Source organism: Columba livia, chromosome 1, assembly GCF_036013475.1.
Source record: "Columba livia isolate bColLiv1 breed racing homer chromosome 1, bColLiv1.pat.W.v2, whole genome shotgun sequence".
Lineage (NCBI taxonomy): Eukaryota > Metazoa > Chordata > Aves > Columbiformes > Columbidae > Columba > Columba livia.
The window spans coordinates 361,005-380,425 of record NC_088602.1 but is presented as its reverse complement, the minus strand read 5'-3'; the positions used below and the strand labels follow the sequence as shown (position 1 = coordinate 380,425).

The window sequence follows — 19,421 nt, the reverse complement described above, 5'->3', positions numbered from 1 at the left end:
TGCACAGGACACCCCACAGGTCACCCCGTGTGTCTGAGGACGTTGTCCAGTCTCTTCTTGAACACTGTCAGGTTGGGGCTGCGACCACCTCCCATGTAGACCTGGAGGCTGAAACAGTCATGCAGGCGGCTTTTTGCTCCTGCACCACTCTGGAATACAAATATTTCACTGAGAAAACAACTTTGTACCAAATAACTTCCATCCTCCACATGGGCACACATCTATATGGGTGTAGTCACTGTTGGAAAACCTGCTGTTGCTCTCTCCTCGCAGCAGTTAATTATTCTCATTATTCAGAATAAGGCTTCTATTTCTAATCAGAATATGTCTGGCTTCATTTTCCGTTCATTCAAATTCATCCTTCTCAAGGGCACTACAATGATCCTCAGCATCAGACGTTTCCTCCCGAGACCTCCACCCTGTAATGAAGATGCCTCTACAGCTCTTTAAATATTAATGTTTTGCACCCTTTATAGATCAAGTATTTTCTCCAGTGCTTGTGTAATATGTTAGTTCTGTCTCCCTGCCCTCCAGACCTTTTTGCTATCATTTAGAACGCTGACCACAAACCAGAGGGCAGGATTGCAGCACCGCTCTCACTGAGCAACCCACCCCCTCACTGCACCCGCGTTAACCTGCTCCTCATTAGCAACTGATTTTAGGGCTCAAACAGACCATGGATTAGTATGAGCTCCAAACAAGTCAGCCAGGCCAAAAGCCACTGGCTTATCCTGCACTAAGCCCAGCAATGGGTATTTTTTAGAGATTGCAGCCAACTGGGGAACAGGCCAGGGCGACCAGAGCAGTGACAGATGTTCCTCACCTGCCTCCCACGAGGAGAACCAGGAGATCAACCACCTTAAGTGTATATATAGAAACACACACAGCCTGGGGAAAAAAAACAGGAGGAACTGGAGCTCTGTGCACAGTCAGAAAGTTATGATATTATAGGAATAACTGGAACAGGGTGGGATGACTCATATGACTGTAGGATCACGATGATGGTGATAACCTGCTTCATAAGGACAGGCAGGGAAGAAGAGGAGGAGTCGTCACACTCTATGTTCAGCAGAACCTGGAATGTATGGAAGACAACTGTGGCAATTGTGGAAGCCGTATTGAGTGTCTCTGGGTTAAGATCCAAGGGGTCATCTCCAAGTGTGATCTCACAGTAGACATCTGCTACCAACCTCCAAACCAAGACGATAAAGGCTGATGAAGCAATATCTGAGTCACTTGGGCAAGCTTTGGGGCAACACAAGCTGGTTCTGATGGGCGACTTCAGCTACCCAGACACGTGCTGGAAGAGCAACATAGCAGCTCACTTCATCCATCAAGTTCTTGGAACATAGTGGACGGCTTCCTCACACAAAACTTAGATGTGCCAACCAGGAACTGCTGGGCTTGCTGCCCACAAATCAAGAAAACCTGCTTGGTAATACCTCGGTTAGCGATACCGCGGCTGCAGTGATCACAGCGTTGTGGGGTTTGGGATCCTGCTGAGCATGCTGAAGGTTTGTACTAAGACAAAGCCACGCTTTGCTGGACCAGAACTCTGGATCAGCCCTCTCTGCACCGACCTGCTGTTCTGGGAGCGTTGGCTGCTGCACATTTCTGCCTTCAGCTGGGGCAGCGCAGCTTCAACACACCGTGCCACTGACCACCAGCGAGGTTCTTCTCCTGTATTTGATAGCCAGCTTCGACACACTGTGCCACTGACCACCAGCGTGGTTGTTCTCCTGTATTTAATGGCCAGCAGGTTCACTCCTGCAGGTTTTTAGACGAAATGTTTCCTTCCACACTAACCTGCATTAAGCACCACACACACCATAACAAAGATGCTGAAGGGAGTGGAGCATCTCCCGTGTGAGGAAAGGCTGAGGGAGCTGGGGCTCTGGAGCTGGACAAGAGGACACTGAGGGGTGACTCATTCATGGGGATCAATATGGAAAGGGGGAGTGTCAGGAGGATGGAGCCAGGCTCTTCTGGTGACAACCAGGGACAGGACAAGGGGCAATGGGTTTAAGCTGGAACACAGGAGGTTCCACTTGAATTTGAGAAGCAACTTGTTGGGGGTGAGGGTGGCAGAGCCTGGCCCAGGCTGCCCAGGGGGTTGTGGAGTCTCCTTCTCTGCAGACATTCCAACCCGCCTGGACACCTTCCTGTGTAACCTCATCTGGGTGTTCCTGCTCCATGGGGGGATTGCACTGGATGAGCTTTCCAGGTCCCTTCCAACCCCTGACATGCTGGGATTCTGTGATAAGCAACCTGCGGGGACACATATGGGAAGATGCAGCACAAATGTAAACATCAAAACTTCTGGCTCTCAAAGCATTGATGTTTGCAACTGCCTGCGCACACGGAGCTGCTCCACACTGCAGCTCTGGAACAGCCTGGATTTTGGGCATGGGCAAAAACGGAATGTGTCTGCCACTGCCTCTGTGCCAGCCCCAGATCTCTCCCTGATGACGACGGGATGAAGGACAGTGTGGAATTCCCAAGGACAGCAACCATGTACATAGAATCATAGAATCATTTTGGTTGGAAGAGACCCTTGAGTCCAACCATAACCTGGATCTAGCGTTAAACCATGTCCCTAAGAGCCTCGTCCATGCGTCTTTTTAACCCCTCCAGGGATGGTGACTCCACCGCTGCCCTGGGCAGCCTGTTCCAATGCCCAACAGCCCTTTGAGGAAGAAATGTTTCCCCATATCCAGTTTCACCCTTGGAGATCCAGAGTTCCCTGGGTCAGGGATGCTTGTCAGGACACAGGGGATGGGAGCAAGAGCAGTACAACTGCCAGCCGACATGACAGCCTGTTCCTTGCACTTTCTACAAGGCTTCCAGTGCCCAAAAGAAAGGACAGAACAAATCTCAATGTAAGAGGTCTTCAGTATGCATGCTCACAGTCTGCTGATGCTGCCAGAAGACCTAATCCATAACAACTGCTCACAGTCGCAGAACCGTGGAGGAATCCGGGCTGGACAGGACCTTGCCAGTCTCTGGTCCAACCTCCTGCACACAGCAGGGTCAGCTTTAACTAGGTGAGACTCAAAAATCCCCAAGGATGGGAACTGCACAAGCTCTTTGAGCAGCCTGTTGCCAGTTTATGTACTGGGGCTGTAAATGAGTTGGACTGTTGTCGCGGTTGAGACGGACGAACGACATGAACCAAGTTCTTCCAGGATTAAAGTAGTAGATGCCATTTATTGCCACAAGTGCATTTTTATACAGTTTTACCAATTCATGTGTCTCTTCACTATTGGTTACAAGTTACAGCAGTAACATCTCATTGGCTGTTTTTGCTGTCGTCAATGTTACTCTTCTACTCCCTTCTCTCTCATGGGTACATCCTTAACATCTCTGGATACTCCTTTACTCCTATCTATCTCACAGGTAGGCCTTGATATCTTCAAGGCTGATTTCTGTTCCCATGCCCTCCGTCAGAGAATACACGGACCCACCGTAGTCCCCCACAGACTGTGCAACCACGGACCAGCCATCCCACAAGTGGTGGATGCGCTCAGGATGGCACCAGTGCATCCTCTTCTGAGCCTGAACACGGAGAGGCTTTTCCCCCTGCTCTGCCCATCTGATCCTGGCTTAATCACGCTCTCACCTAACAGTTGAGTGCACAGAGCTGTACAAGCGCCGGCGGGATTAAGCCAGGACAGGCTCAGACGCAGTTTAACCAGGCAGTACCCAAAGTCAGGTGCACGTTGCTGCACCTTGGCAGTGACACGGGCGTCCTGCCTGCCACAGCAGGCAATCTGAATTTCAACTCTTCCACTGATACACCACCTTCCTAAAAGCCCAGGAACTCGCTCACTCAGTACAAGCACTTCACCAGTGTGCTGCCCCGGCCTCTAACGAGGGTTTTCTGCCCTCAGGCAGTGATGTGCAGGTTCTGGGAATCTGCTCTTGCATCAAGGGATGGGGTTTTTTATAGACCCTGGGGGACCCACACCCAGGAGACAGCTCACTTTCTTTCCATTCATCTGCACCCCATCTCAATATGTAAGTCCTGATGTGAAGGAACATAAAATTAACACTCTTTCTTTTTTTTTCCCATTTCTGCTGATTATTTTCACCCTCTTACATGTTCACTGAGAGGTGTGATACCGAGCAGATGTTTTAGGCTCCTCTATTGCACTTATGCATAGGAAATTCTCCAGACGGTGCTCATGATCCAAAGATGTCCATGACTCAAAACACAGGCTTCTGCTCCTCTTGATTCACCAGACAAGGAGAAGCATATTTAATGACAGAAATGCTAAAACAGGTGAAGGAAAGTCACCCTTTCGTATCCCACCACTGTGCTTCTTAGTGTCAAGCCAGCACCCCACATCTCACCTGAGGTCACCAGATGGCTTCCAATCTGCTCAGCAAACACTCAAACGAGTTTGTCTTGGCCTCCAGCAGTTCCTAGGAGTAAAGGCTCGTTTTTCATGGCCTTTAACACCAAAACGGACTGCTCTCATCACGCAGCTTCGCCTGCTTCGTAACACCACACAGCACCTGTGAGATGCTTTGCTTTCATTTCCATTGAAAGGCAACTGAAACAACTCTCAGCCATCATGGTACCTGAGCAAAGATGGATCAAAGTGCTGGTTTCTCCTGATTTTTCCCCCTTCATCTTATCCCTGTCATTATTGCAGCAGCAGGAGGGGTGTTTCACAGGGACTGGGCAGCACTGGCATGTGTCAGTGTAAATTTTTGGGGTTGTCATATTCAGGGACAGGAGCTGGACTTGATGATGCTTGTGGGTCGCTCACAACTCAGGACATTCGATGACTCTGTCGTTCTGTGTGCTGGGAGAAGGAGCGGCACCTCTCCTGGAACCAGCACAGCTCCAGCCTCCCCTGGTCCCTCCTCATTCCACCCAGAGCATCATGTGCTGAGGGACCTCCCAGCGCACCCTACGTTTCAAAAACATGGACTTTGGACTGGGTGAAATATTTAAGGAGCCAAGGGGAACATGGACCGGCACTGCCCAACATCACCTGTGCACAGCTACAGGGACACACCAGGACCCTCACATTGGCCCAGCGTCACCCAAAGTGTCCCCACCCAAACGCTCCTTCCCTCGGACGCCTGAGCTCCTCTGGAGCCCCCTCCTCTGGAGCCCCCTCCTCTGGTACGGCCTTCCCCCCTCCTCCTTAGCGCCATGACTTTGCACTCACCTCTATTAAATTAGCTGGCTCTGCATCATCCAAAAACCTGATTAGCAATGATTTTATACTTGCTTCTACACAACTGATAACAATCATACATAGCACCAGACCCAGCATCCGATCAATCCCTGCTGAATGTCCCCAGAAATATAAGGAAAGCCAGCTCTCAGTGGGGAGCTATCACTGAAATAAGGCTTTGCAGATAGCCAAACTCCATTACTTGTTATATATTTCTTTATTTATTTGTTATAATGAGGTATATATCGCAATGTTGTGAAAATAAAAAAATCCCCACAGTTGCCTTCAGGTAACCTTATCACCCAAATGTGAAAGTCATCACAAAATGAAACTACATGATTCTACAGAAGCTGAATACCAAAAATAAGTACTGAGCGCCATTAATTATGTTCTTGCCCTTTTTACACTTTATTGATCAAGTCTCATATTCACTTTTCCATTATTTTATTTGGAGCTAATGTCAAACTAACAAGTTTCAGATTTCTCCAGTAATCCCATTTCTCCTTTTTAATGTTAGCACAAGTCAAAAAGTATTTCTTTTTTTCCTTTATTTTCAGTGGCTTTGCTAAGCCTGGGGATACTTGAGGAAGACGTGCAGGCCTGGTGGTTCCTCCACCAGCTCTTCTGGACCCCTCAGGCCCACGTTATCCAGACCCGCTGATTTCCACTGCCTGAGTCCAGTTCCTAAAGGCAGTTAGAAATGTGAACAGAAATACAGGCAAAATCTGAATTGAAATGTGCACCACAATACAAACAGGTTTGAGATGCGCTGGAGACTTTGGGGTTGCTGGAGGTGCCTGTACACTTCAGGAATATTTAGTCATCAGGAATGCACCAGAAATGCTGCCACAGGCGAGTGTCCCGAGGGCAGGGACAGTTTCCATCCCCACCCTGCAGCACCGTCGGGCTCTGGGAAGTCACCTCTGCCCTCCCCTCCATTCACACACCCAAAACAGGTCCCTTTTTCTTGAAAACAAGGCAGAGAGGACGCATCCCATCGTAAAACTGCCCATTCATTGGGGTGTGACATTGGGAATGAGGACACAGACCCGTGGTCCATCTGCATGGGTCAGCAGCTCAGTCCCAAAGCCTCCAAGACCAGCCCACACTATGCATCAACCCAGCATGAGACACTGCTCGTGTCACCAGGTGCCACCAGGCTGGCTGGTGGCTTTGTCCACACTCGAGGTCCAAACCCAGCAGCAGACACAGGCAGGGGGAGATACCTCCTGGCTCCCAGAAGGCATGTGGGCACTTCTCTGGGCTAGAGCTGGCACCCAAATCTAGAGCTAGCCCATTCTGGGTGTGGAACGGGGCCCAGAAATTCAAGCCAAGAGGTACAGAGAGGAAAAGGATGGTTCTTTTATTTGCTAGCACCACCACCACTACCTCAGCTTTCACCAACAGAAGTGTCATGTCACTGCCCATGTCTGTATTTCTGTAGTGAGCCAAGCCATCTTCCTCATCCTTGGGCAATGGGTGGTCACACCTCCCTTTTTCAGTAGATGTGGTCCTACTACAGCAAACACGCTAATGCCCAGTTTACCAGTGTTACTAGTGAAGAGTAGGAATATTTGCAAAACTCTCTGAGACACTTGACAGAGTAGTACTGATGACAGCTAAAGTCACATTTTTAATGCCACAGCTGATGTTATATCAAGATTTGCTCCCAGTTTCCTTCCCAGCTGGCTGCCCCAAGACAGATCTCTCTGGAAATTGTAGGGGAGGCGGTTTGGGGAGCTGGAGGTCCCCATCCTGCTGGACTTGGCTCAGTTACACCCCATGTGGGACCAGGGCCACGTCTCTGTACAAATGTGTTGCACTTTAGTTGCATCTGACATTAGCTATCGGGGTTTTCCTCATGCTCGGCAGCCAGGCTGGCTCTGCGCTCCCCCTGGGAGCCCAGAGACAGGGATGCTAAGACAGGACCTGGATGGCTCCTGTTACCACGGGCTCCCCGTCTGCCCCGAAGTGCCCAGCTCAGCCGACGACGTGAGATCTTCCCGCTCTTGCCCGCAGCAGAGCTGAGGGCACAGCCCTAAGCAGCAAGAGTGAAGCAAACCCAAAGCCTGCAGCCTCCCACAGGCAGGGAGGGACACCGGGACCCGATCACCTGTGGTCCTGGTGAGCTATGTCCGTGCTGTGGGCTGCTCCAGACGATGGCCGCTGTGGTGCAAACAGCCAGCGCCGGGCAGCCGTGTCGAGCAGGGCAGGGGAGCAGGGCTGCCAGCATCGCTGTGTCTCACAGCCATCTGAGAGGGCATCGAGAGGGGACCCAACAGGCGCTCCCAGGTCTGAGTGCCTTCAGGGAGCATCGCCGGCCCAGCCACACCTGCTCCCATCCCACGGAGACGATGCCCAGCTCAAACACACACATTTGTACACTAACAGCCGCACATTTTATGTGTACTCCTTTAATGTTTTCTGTTTCATAAGCTCCTAAATAGCACCTAAAGAATTCAGAAACTGCATTTTTGCTTGCAAAGGTCTTGACTGTACAAAAACCCAACAGGACAATGCAAGGGATCCCAGGAACATGGGACTAGTGGTGGTCCCTGGTGTCTGGCTCCCACTGGCCCAATGAGCTGTTTCCCATCAGTACACCTGGGAACCCGTCCAGCCTCTCTGGATGTTGACATCTATTGAATACACTGATTTTGAAAACATTCCCATCTGGCCTGTGTTTGCCAGGTTCCCACTGCTTTTCATTCATCTCCCTCTCTTCAGAGCTTTGTTTCACCCCTCTCACCAGCAGACCAGCCCGGTTGCCTGTTCCTGCCTGCCTGGTTGTGCCCTGTTGCCCAAGCCATGTGCTCTCAGATCTGCCTTGTTCTCACCCCATAGACGATGGGGTTGAGCATGGGCAGCACCACAACGTAGAGGTTGGCCAGGGAGATGAGAACATGCCGAGGAAAGTGCTGGCCAAACCGGTGTGCCAGGAAGAAGAAAGCCGGTGTGTAAAACATGGTGATGGCGCAGCGGTGGGAGCTGCAGGTGTGCAGAGCCTTGGGGATGGCAGCTTCCAGAGGCACCTGAAGATCAGTACATAGGAGATGGCAATGGAGATGCCGTCCAAGCCGACTGAAAGGAAGCAAGCAGCAACCCTGTACCAGATGTTGACGGAGATGTCGGCACAGGCCAGGTGGGCCATGCTAATGTGCTCGCAGTAGGTGTGGGGCATGTACCCACAGAATGGCAGCCACGTGAGGAGGAAGATGGTGGGGAACATGATGCAGAAACTCCTGATTAAAGCAGCCGCTCCAGCCTTCCCCAGGATGGAGCGTGTCAGGACAGTCGTGTATCACCAACGGTCGCAAATGGCCATGTACCAAAGGCCATTGCCATTAAAACGGCTGACTCTGCCACTAAAATGAAATAGATGGAGAACATCTGTGCCAGGCAGGCACTGAAGGACATCTGGGTGGACACTGGGTGGACAGTGAGGGTTTTGGGCACAGCAGCAGTGGACAGCAGCAGGTCGCACACTGCCAGCATGCACAGGAAGATGCACACGGGCTGCGCTCCTTACAATGGTGACCAGCAGGACCGAGCTCCCGAGAAGGGCAGTAGAGTACATCGTGCAGACAGGGATGGAGATCCAGGTGTGAAACTTCTCCATCCCAGGTATCCCCACCAAGATGACGAATATGGGATGGGATCCCAACACGTTGGGTGTCAACATGGCTTGACGCAACACTTCACATTGTGTCTTGCTTGCAGGAGCTGTGTAATGGCAGGAAGAAAGGCTCTAAGGGCAGCTGAACCATACCTGAGATACAAAGAGGAGCTGAACTCATGATTAGCATTGCTCATGGCACAGACACTTTAAATTCTGAACTATATTTTACCTGTAACTGTTAAATATTCTGCAGTTTGCTCCATCAGGGTTCTCCACTATTCAAGTCCCTTCATCCCAGGTAGGTACTGTCACTTATGCTGTCTGAGTCTTTGAAACAAGGACAGTCTCCTGCCTGCAGCTGCTGGGAACCAGAGCAAAACGTACAGGAGATTCACTCTTGAAAGGGCGATTACACAAACGGCTCCTCTGGGTGACACGTGTGGATGTGACCATCATTTATGCTGCAAGTGATAAATCTCCAGGGTTAGAAATATATCAAGGACCATTCTCTTGCCCTCCCATGACTGCCACAAAGAAGGCACGTGCACTGCTCCCGCTCCGGGACACCCAGCTTCAGTGACTCGGAGCTGTTGGAAAGCCGCCTACGAAAACGGACACAAGGAGCCTGGTCCAGTCCTGTCCTTCTCGGGACTTTGCCTGCCCACACCAACCCCTACAAAAGGTCTGTCTCTGTAACGGTGTGTGAGCACGCTCTGCCAAGAGCGAGGCGAGTGACAGGCAGGGGAGAGCCCCACCGATCCCAAAAGCTCCGCTTTGTAGGAGCCCCAGAAGCAGCGTCCGATTGCCCAGATATCTGGAGAAATTCTCTTGTCACATATGCAAAGAGACAAAATCAAAAGCTGCCAGCAACAGGGCATTATCAAAATGTCCAGGTCTAAAGGGGGGTCTACAGTGCCGTGAGGAGTGTGTGCCAAGAGCTGCCGCCTTATGCGTTATGACCCTGGAGAATGAACCAGCTCTGAGCTGCCGCTGGGCTGCCAGGTGCTATTGAGCCGGTACAAAATAAACACCCCAGCTCTGGCAACGACTGTTTCAGAGAACATAGAAAATATACAGGCAAACTTCAGTCCTAGCTCCCACCCAGTGCACTTAACGTATTAGAAGAACACAAGTCCATTCTCGTGCTACGTGAAACCCCTTCACATGCACTACGTCTGGAAGAAGCAGGAGGAGGATGCTGTTTCCATCCCCTGGAGAAGCACACTGCCCGGTGCTCTCCCTGCCACGCTCACACGGGGATTTTGGGTGATGCAGCCAGAACCACTGCCGGGAAGTGTTTACGTGTCCCTGGCAGTGGAATCACACAACAGCTCCGTGTCTTCCTATCTCCCTAATCCAACTGCACCCCATCAAATCCAGCTGAAAACACAGTGCCACGACCCAGCAAACTCGCCCGCTCCTGTGCCAGCAATGGGATCCTGCTCGTACAGAGCCTGAGCCTGGGTGTTTATACAATGTCCAGAGAGTGCCTGGGGCACCGCAGGACACTGACGTTGTGCTCATCCTCAGCGCAGGTGGTGAAGAACACCAGGGACATCACCAGTTCATTTCCCCGGGGTACTGCCTACGACGGTGCTAGTTGGGCAGGGATTGTACAAGCCCTGCAGACCTCCGGGCTGTCCCCAAAGCAGCCTCGGTGAATCCTCACCCCCTCATCGCTCATCACCTCCCCAACCACAGTAACTTCTGCAGGATTCACTGCCTGGCCCTGGATCCCAAAGGGGTTCCCAGGGCTGTGCAGGAGCCGGCCTGGGACAAGCAGGGACCTGTCAGCCAGGTGGGAGTTCCATCCTCATCCTCCACTGAAAGTGCTTTGGGATCAGGACCTGTTTCAGCTTTTTGTGAAGCATGATGGAGAGGAATTTGGGAGCTCTGAGACGGGGATCAGCAGATATTGCTGCTATAAACCTTTTAGCTGATTTTGTCCTCATTGCTGATTTCAGAAGAAAGCAATGGATTTATTTGGACACTGTTCCTCCCGTGGAGACCTGCAGACTGTGTAGTGAGGTCAGGGGAACCGTAATCAGCATCCTCCCAACTGCCACAACCCTTCAGGGACCCGTCAGGGACCCCTGGGGAACAGCAGGGACCTCTGACACCCAAGAGCAAACCACCCCACTGCCAACTCCATCCCAGCTGCTGAGCTACCATCTCATTTCAGGCAGGACAGTTTACAAGGACATGCTACTTATTATCTGCCTCTCTGTGCAGTGGGGATTTTTATCAATTAACTGACATTTGGTAAGACATTATGGTGATGGAGGTAAGATGAAGTGAAGTCATTACACTTTGCTACTCTGATTTATTACTCGCAGAGTTCTGCAGATGAAGAACAATTAATAAAGCACCATTGTTTGAGAAAAGCAATAAAAGTGAATGGAAATGTGGTACTTCAACTCAGAACACTCACGGCTTTGTTCACGATGAAAGCCATGCTTGTCTCTGTCTGTTCAGCAAAGTGTTCAAATACAGCTCAAGAGCAATTCCCTTCAAAGCGAACACTTAGGGCTTGACTCAGCACAAAGCCCATGCTTGGTCTCCACTTCAGGCACAGGCTTGACTCCCTCTCGGTGCATGTTATCATGAAAACGCTGCCCACACATCCACTGAGGACACAGTTTCTTACAGTGACTCCACCGACTCCCACTCTTCTCCCAAAGTTTATGAGACTTCAGTTACTTTTTGCATGTGCTATGTGGATGGCATGAAAAAACTTCAGTAAAATCCCTTCCTTCTCCCCCTGGAAAGGGTTCTGGCGATGCAAATATCCCCACAACTTGCCCACCACACCAACCAAGTTAACAATAAATCTGTGTCTTTCAAAAGTGGCAAACAGAATACAAAGTGCGGAAGTACTGGTTTCACATCTCGTGTGAGTTATTAAGCTAACATTTTAACCACACTATAAACATAAATCTTCCTGATCAGCTGGCTAATATCCCATTATGCACGCCCCTTTGGACATTAATTGCTAAGCTAGTGATTCATTGACTCAGGGACATTTGCCTCTGCAGTTTGCTCCCTGACCCGGCACCACATCCATCCAAGGGGCAGAGCAAGCTTAAAGCTGCCTCCTCAGCTGTACAAAACTGATCTTGCAAACCCAGAGAAGCAGGAGGACCCATGACATGCACCCACCCAGCACAGTGACACACAGCCCATCCCAGCCGAACCGGCTGCTGAAGTGCCGGTGAGAATGAGCCTGGAAGGACGTGTCACCCCTGAGCAGGATCCCTGAGCGCTGAGGATGTCACTGGAGTCACATCACCCCAATAAAAGTGCCTGTGGGTGAGAGCAGTAACACAGCACTCAGGTCAGCACTGGTGTGTTACTGCCATTCCCTGCCCATTTTCTGTTATTTACCATAAAATCACAGCTGGTTTGTGTTGAAGGGCCCTTCTCAGCTCCCCCATATCCCCCCCTGCCACGAGCAGGGACATCGTCACCAGCTCAGGGTGCTCAGAGCCCCGTCCAGCCTGGCCTGGGATGTCTCCAGGGATGGTTCATCCACCACCTCTCTGGCCAACCTGGGCCAGGCTCTCACCACCCTCAGGGCAACAATTCCTCATATCCAGCCTCAATCTCCCTCCTTTAGTTTAACCCATCACCTCTTGTCCTGTCACAACAGGCCCTGCTCAAAAGTCTGTCCCCATCTGGCCCCTTTTCAGTCCGGAAAGGCCGCACTAAGGTCTCCTGGAGCTTCTCTTCTCCAGCTGAACACCCCAACTCTCTCACCTGTCCCCAGCAGAGCTGTTCCAGCCTCGGGTCATTCCTATGGCTGCTCTGGCCCCTCTCCAGCAGCTCCATGTGTGTCCTGTGCTGAGGACCCCAGAGCAGAAGCAACTTGGGGGCAGGTCTTTTGTTTTGCACTTGTGCAGCACCTGCCCAGGGAGATCCTACCTCCCACAAGCTCCATGATGAAGACGCTGATGGCACAGGACTCCTCAGGACCATGCTCAGCCTTGGGCCACCTCCGAGCACAGACGCTCCTTTGAGCTGCACTGCTCCTGTGCTCAGAGTTAGTCTCGTGCTTAACTTCATCGCTGGGGAGTGGGCCAAAGAGGGGAAATGGTGAAGAAGGCATCAGAAATAACCGTGTCAGCTAAAATGTGTGACAGAGACACCAGTGAGCTGTATCATTCTTTAATACTGACAAGCCTAGAGAGCAGCCCAGTTGTTATTTGAGGTGGCCAAAAGGCTTTCAGGAGAAAACTCCCCAGCAGCAGGTTGCTTCGCCAACAAGTCCATGTTTTCAGGTAGGAGGGCAGGGCTGGAGTAGAACTCCTGAATTGGCAAACAAGCCTCTTGCAGTCACGAGCTGTCCCATATCCCACCCGCGGATCTGCCGTAACGCTGTGACAGCTGCTGCCAGCTCCCGCAGGTCCCCCAGCCCCTCGAGACCTCACAGCATCCCTTCCAGTCCCAGCGGATTCTCGTGCTGCCCATGACGACCTGCTCTCCTGACACGTTTGCTTTCCCACGGCTCCGTCTCCCATCAGAAATCACGCGCCGTGTAAACACTCTTGCTTTTGTTAAGAAAGCCAACACAAACACGACTCTCCTGAGGACATTAAAAAATCCGACGATATGAGCAGCTTTTGTAACCGGCTCTGTTATCTTTGCTGCTAAGCAAACAGCTTTTAATGAACAGACTTTCATTTCCCCTGTGCCTGTCACACGGTTCCCACCTTTGATGAAATCAGGAAAAAAAAATATTGAAAGAGTTTAGAACTTTGGCACTTTTTAAAATCTGAAATCCTGAATCTCTATCTTTGGTTTTCGTTTTGAAGTGGCAGCAGTGTTACTGGGATGATGGGGGCACAGCAGGGTTTTGGGTGCTGTATGAGCATCATCTCCTGTGCCATTTGGCTGCAAACACACCTGGTCCCAGTCAGTGCCCCCTGCTCCAGCTCTGAAATCAGGGACAATGGGCTTGATCAGCCCCAACCGGAGCCCTCAGGACCTGCTGGGTCCCAGCCCTGGTGCAGGGTGTGAGGTTTTTGTGGAGCCCAGAGCCAGGGAGAGCCATTCCCCCCCATCTCCAGGGTCACCAGCACCTGAGGCACCTCCGAGGTCCAGGCACGGTGCTGCCTTGGAGGTGGCTTCCCCACCAGGGGCAGGTCTGAAACAACGCTGCAGCAGAGCCGAGCCGTGGGCTTGGTGAGTGCCCACCACCCTTCTCAGGGAAAAAAGGACATTCTGCAGAAGCAGCTGGATGATCTTCTCCGTTTTGGCACTAGGGACACGAGCACACTAGGCTCGCCTTCAGGTCTCACAGCTGATGAAGGGTCGGAGCTCCAGATGTTGCTGTGAGATCCAGATGAGCCTTCAGAAAGGGCTCACGAATTGCTGCATTCAGGACTTCAGTTGCTGCCTGGATGAGGAATCCTAGAATATCCTGAGTTGGAAGGGACCCACAAGGATCATCGAGCCCAACTCCTGTCCCTGCACAGGACACCCCAGCAGTTGTACTGGCCAGACCCGAGGAAGCCAGTTTGCTCAGGACAGGACCACAAAGCGTCCAGAGCCCTATTGCTCAGAGCGGTGTGCGTGAGAAATGCAGCTGACAGTAGATGTGACGCAGAGAGGAGAAGCAAGCATTTGTCTAGCATCCTACCCAGTAAAACAAGAATGAAAGGATGAAGGAAAGGTTTCTGGGCTCTGGTGCCTTTCCTTCTCTTCCTCATCCCAGAGTTCCTCCCTACAGAGTAAAGAAACCAGTGCTGCAGCTGTGAAGGACAGTGGTGGCTTAGTGCTCAACAACCCCGGGAGCCACCAGAGCCAGAGGAGCTCATGGGGGGGTGGTAGTGGGGCCTCTTCCACCCCACCCCAAGCGGGGCTGTGCAGGGCTCAGCTGCTCCCGCACCACACTGCCCGATCTCCCCGGAACACATCCCAAGACCTGCTGCAGCCATTTCTGCAGCCCTGAGCAACCACCAAGAGCATCAACTACTCACGGTCAACAGCAACTCACACTGCAATTTTTGCAACGGGTTTCAGAAGCTTCAGCATTTCACAGCTGAGCCAGAATGGCCACCAGGACTCTGCTGTCAGGACGAGAAGATGGACTGGTCCTATCTGAGTGTGTGCTGCCCACCAAGCCCATGAGCAGTGGGCAAAACGACCTTTGTGCGTTGGAGATGAGAGCAGCTGGGGGTGTTGCTGTGACTTTTCCAATGGACTGAGAAGGTCCAGCCTGGTGGGAACAGCCCGTTCCCACTGCAGTCCAGGCTGCAGCAACCAGACAGCTCCTAACAGTTGGTGTCTGTGTCCCCACAGTCCTCCATGTTATAATGATTGCTGTGGAAGCACCCCAAAAATCAATTTAGGCAAGTGACAAGCTCCAAACAGACTTTATTCCAACCAGAACTGTTTGGCAGAGAACCAACTACAAACAGGGCTTATCCAACATTATTCAGGACTCTGACAACATTACAAAACACAGATTCCAACACTGATTCAATTACTACACAGCCAATTCAGACTCAAGGGATACCAAAACTCTAGAGTGACGATTCAAAATGTGCATCTTCCCACTCATAAAAAGCAAGGACTCTCAAGGGTACCCAGAAGATATAATCGCTTACCGATAAGGCAAAGTGTCTCAGTCCTTGAAATTTCTTTCAATGGCATCCCAATGTAAGCAGGAGACACCTCCACTGCACACCCACTGCTCCAACGAGAACAACTCAGGGGGGTCTCCAACAGCTCCATTTATACCATGGTTGAATCTGAGCTGTGATCATTTATGGTCGTGGTCCAGAAACTTCTCTCAGCCAAGGCTTTTCATTGGTCAAGGGCCCTGTCTGTCAACCAAGGGGTGTGTGCATGACCATAGTGGTCCATTGGTCTAGAAGCATCTGGTGCTTTCAGGGCAGGGGAAGGTGCATCTGTCACAAAGACGCAACAGAACCCACCGTGAACACGGTGCAGAGCACAGTGACCTCCCAGCAGGACACCTGACAAGCTTCTCTGAGGTCTCCAGTGCTGCCTCCGCTCCCTCCTCCCCAAGGTCTGTTTGGTCCCCTGGGACACCAGCAGTGCTGCCTTTCACAATGGTCTGGGGCAGTCTGCCACTGACTTCAGGTGGAATAAGGTGTTACTGGTGCAACGGGCACACACACCAATGAGAGGAACAAGGAAAAGCTCAACAAAGCTGGTTTGGTGTTGAAGGATAAATCAATGTGCAGCAACTAAGTGGTGGGTAATTAGCCAGCTGTGTGGGCAGAAGAGGATCTTGAAGTGCAATGTACTTCACCCTGAGCGCCGCTCAGCAGTGCAGCGTGTTCTTGCAAAGAGAGAAAACATCCCTTTGGGTTGTGTAGGATGTAGGAGACCATTGTCCTGTCGCACTCCACTCCAGAGGCTTGAATTCAGCTTTGGACATCATGGTTTAAGGGACATGTCTCCCTCAAACACAGGCCACAAAACCTTTACTGGCCTCCCAGGGCTCTTCAGCGTGTAAACACCTTCAGCGGCAAGAGGCACCAGGGTCCCTCAGCAGTGCCAGCTGGACCCATGGAGACAGGAGGACAGACCATCGTCAGTGCCATAGTACACAGCACTTTGCCCCTCCAGCTATGGTTTGTGTACCTGGCTCCAGTCTGATGACCAATGAGGCGTTCATGGTGTAGGCACTGAAGCCACAGGTGAAGGAACAAACAGGAACGAAGCCGTAGGACAGCAATCAAAATCAGCAGCAGTAGGTGATGGTCGATCTGCAGGTGTAAGAGCCTTGGTGCTCCTCAGCTGAACTGCCCCGGCCTCTGCTGATGGACCATTCAGGGGCAACATCTCTAGGAGAAACCAGCAGCAATGAAGGCGCTGCCGACCCAAGCCCGTGCCTCCAGAAAGCCTGCTGCCCTCAGCTTCTCTTGAACTTCTTGGGCAAACCCGTTTCTCCACGATGAGAAGTGCTGCAGCGCTTGGTGCTGCTTTCCTGATCCTGGCCCATGTCCCGCTCCCCTCCAGCAGCGCTTGGTGCTGCTTTCCTGATCCTGTCCCATGTCTCCGTCCCCTCCGCCATTGCTCAGCACCGGCTCCCTGTGCTGAGGCAGGGCCACCGCCCCACAGGGCAGAAGAGGCGGACAACACGCTCCCAGATCTGCTTTGTCCTCACCCCATACACGATGGGGTTGAGCATTGGTGGGACCACAACGTAGAGGTTGGCCAGGAGGATGTGAACGTGACTTGGGATGTGACGGCCAAACCGATGCGTGAGAAAGGAGAAGAAGGCGGGCACGTAGAACATGAGGATCACGCAGAGGTGGGAGCCGCAGGTGCTCAGGGTTTTGAGACGAGCCTCCGGGGATGGGAGCCGAAAGACCGTCCTGAGGATCAGAGCGTAAGAGACAGCGATGAGCACGATGTCCAGGCCGGAGGAAAGGAGAGCTGTTGTCAGCCCGTACCAGACGTTGGCTCTGATGTCGGCGCAGGCCAGGCGGGCGATGCCCATGTGCTCGCAGTAGGTGTGGGGCATCACGTTGTGTCCGCAGAACGGCAGCCGCTTCAGGAGGAAGATGGGTGGGAACATGATGCAGAACCCCCGGACAACGGCGGTCACCGCTATTTTCCCAATCACCGAGGGGGTTAAGGTTGAAGAATACCGCAGTGGGTCGCAGATGGCCACGTACCGGTCAAACGCCATCGCCAACAGAACGGACGATTCCACGATGAAGCTGAAATGGGTGAAGAACATCTGTGTAACACAGGCATCGAAGGAAATTTCCCTGGCACTGAACCAGAAGATCGCCAGCATTTTGGGCACCGTTGTGGTCGAAAGCATGAGGTCGGCAGCAGCCAGCATAGCAAGGAACAGGTACATGGGCTCGTGGAGGCTCCTGTCCGTGATGATGACGAAGAGGAGGACAGAGTTGCCAAACACCGCAGTGAGGTACATCAGGCAGAAGGGGACAGAGATCCAGACCTGGGACTCCTCCATCCCCGGGATGCCCGTCAGGACAAAGGTGATGGGATCAAAGCTGCTCTCGTTGAGCTCATACATGGTGTTTCAGCGCCCAACGTCAGCTTGGTTCTGCTCTGCGCAAGAAAGACAAGGGATCAATAACCCCTGGTGAGCCTGGCGTTAGCCCATGACCACCTACAACTGTACAGAGTGGTGCACACAACATCCTACATGCAACTGCCTTCCAACTGGAGCCATTTCTGAAGGCCTGGGCTTGTCTGGATGTGTTTTGCTGTAAAAAGGAATCTGTTCATTCTTTCTTGTCAACCATTACAAACTTTGTAAGAAAAACATCTTCTCTGTCCCTCCATTTGCACTGCAAAACAGACCAGGTCCTTTTCTATCTCCACTTTATCCACTGTCATAACAAGGCTTGTAAGAGCCATAATTACTTGCCTTGTCGCTGTTGGTGGGCTTTGTATCAGTGTGTGCCTGGAAAGCTGTGTATCTTTGTTAGAACTGTGTGTTTCTTCAGGGAGATGAAATAATACAATGTCTTCGTTCGGATCAGTGGCCATTTCATGTCTGAGAGCTCCTTGTACAAACTATTAAGACAGGAACAAAAATGGTACCGGTACCAACACTGATCAGTGTCTTGGATGTGGCTGATGCTCAGCTACCACCTCTGAAGGTTGTGACCACCCCTGAAATTCTGCTGGATGTTACCCTATGTATTTCCAGCTGTATAAACACGTTCACCTGTTTGCAAACACCGCAAAGTGCTTTTCGTGCCTCTTCCCATCGCACAGGGGTTTCAGAGCCCCAAACACTGCCAGACCCCAAGAGCAAAAAGGGAGAACCAGGCTGGACTCTCGGCCCACGCTCAGACTCTCTGAACATCCTGGAGCACCTCTCTCACCTGGCAATTCCCTTCTTTTTCATTATTCATTGTCCTCTCCCCCATAAAGAGGGCAAAGACACGGTGGGCTGCACGGCGTGATCTTCGGACAAAGACATGCTGGCCCAAAATGTGAGGCAACAAGTGCTATCAGGGCAGCCAAGTCATGGAAATACTCTGGAGGGAGCACTGAAATGTGGATTTCTGCACAGCTGCTCCACCAACGTGGGACATGTCCACCCTCCGAGCTCAGCCTCCTCCAGTTTGCCCAGTTCCCAAGGAGCTGGGGCAGCCCGAACACAGAGCTCAGTCCCACCAGGGGCTGATCAGCAGGTTTGATTTGCAGGTTTGAATAACACCAAGAAGTCAAGTGTGCAGAGTCCTCTGTGTGTCCTTTGCCATGACAAGGGCTTTGAGGAGAAAGAACGACGCAGGACTGCTGGTTTTATGTGATTCCCCCCATTTTGCCCCTGTCTGTAGCCCCTTCCCCGGGTATCATCCTCTAAAAAATGCCTAAGCCAGGGCTGGGATGTGGGAAAATCAGTTTGATTTGTACCAAAGCTAAACCTGCGATCTTCAGACCCGCTTGCAGCCTTTTATTTGTATTACAAACCGCAGGTATCTGAGTGCAAGAGGTGTTTGCATTTCAAAGTGTTTCCATGAAGGATTCTCGTCCTCCGTGAACCGTAAGGCCACTGGAAACATCAGTCAGCATGGAAGAGGACATCGGCTCATCACAAATATTTATCCGATTCCACTTTTAAAACCATGAAATTCAACAGCGGT

The 19,421-nt window shown here is 51.7% G+C and overlaps 1 protein-coding gene and 1 pseudogene across 1 annotated transcript; both read right to left on the bottom strand.

Moving 5' to 3' along the window:
- Positions 1–7,607: 7,607 nt before the first annotated feature.
- Positions 7,608–8,907, bottom strand: LOC102091032 (olfactory receptor 52B2-like; annotated as a pseudogene).
- Positions 8,908–15,236: 6,329 nt separating this feature from the next.
- Positions 15,237–17,864, bottom strand: LOC102094486 (olfactory receptor 52B2). Its single transcript, XM_005507393.3, has one exon. It carries the CDS (start codon positions 17,834–17,836, stop codon positions 16,862–16,864), a length of 975 nt encoding a protein of 324 aa, XP_005507450.1. The 5' UTR covers positions 17,837–17,864; the 3' UTR covers positions 15,237–16,861.
- Positions 17,865–19,421: the final 1,557 nt, after the last annotated feature.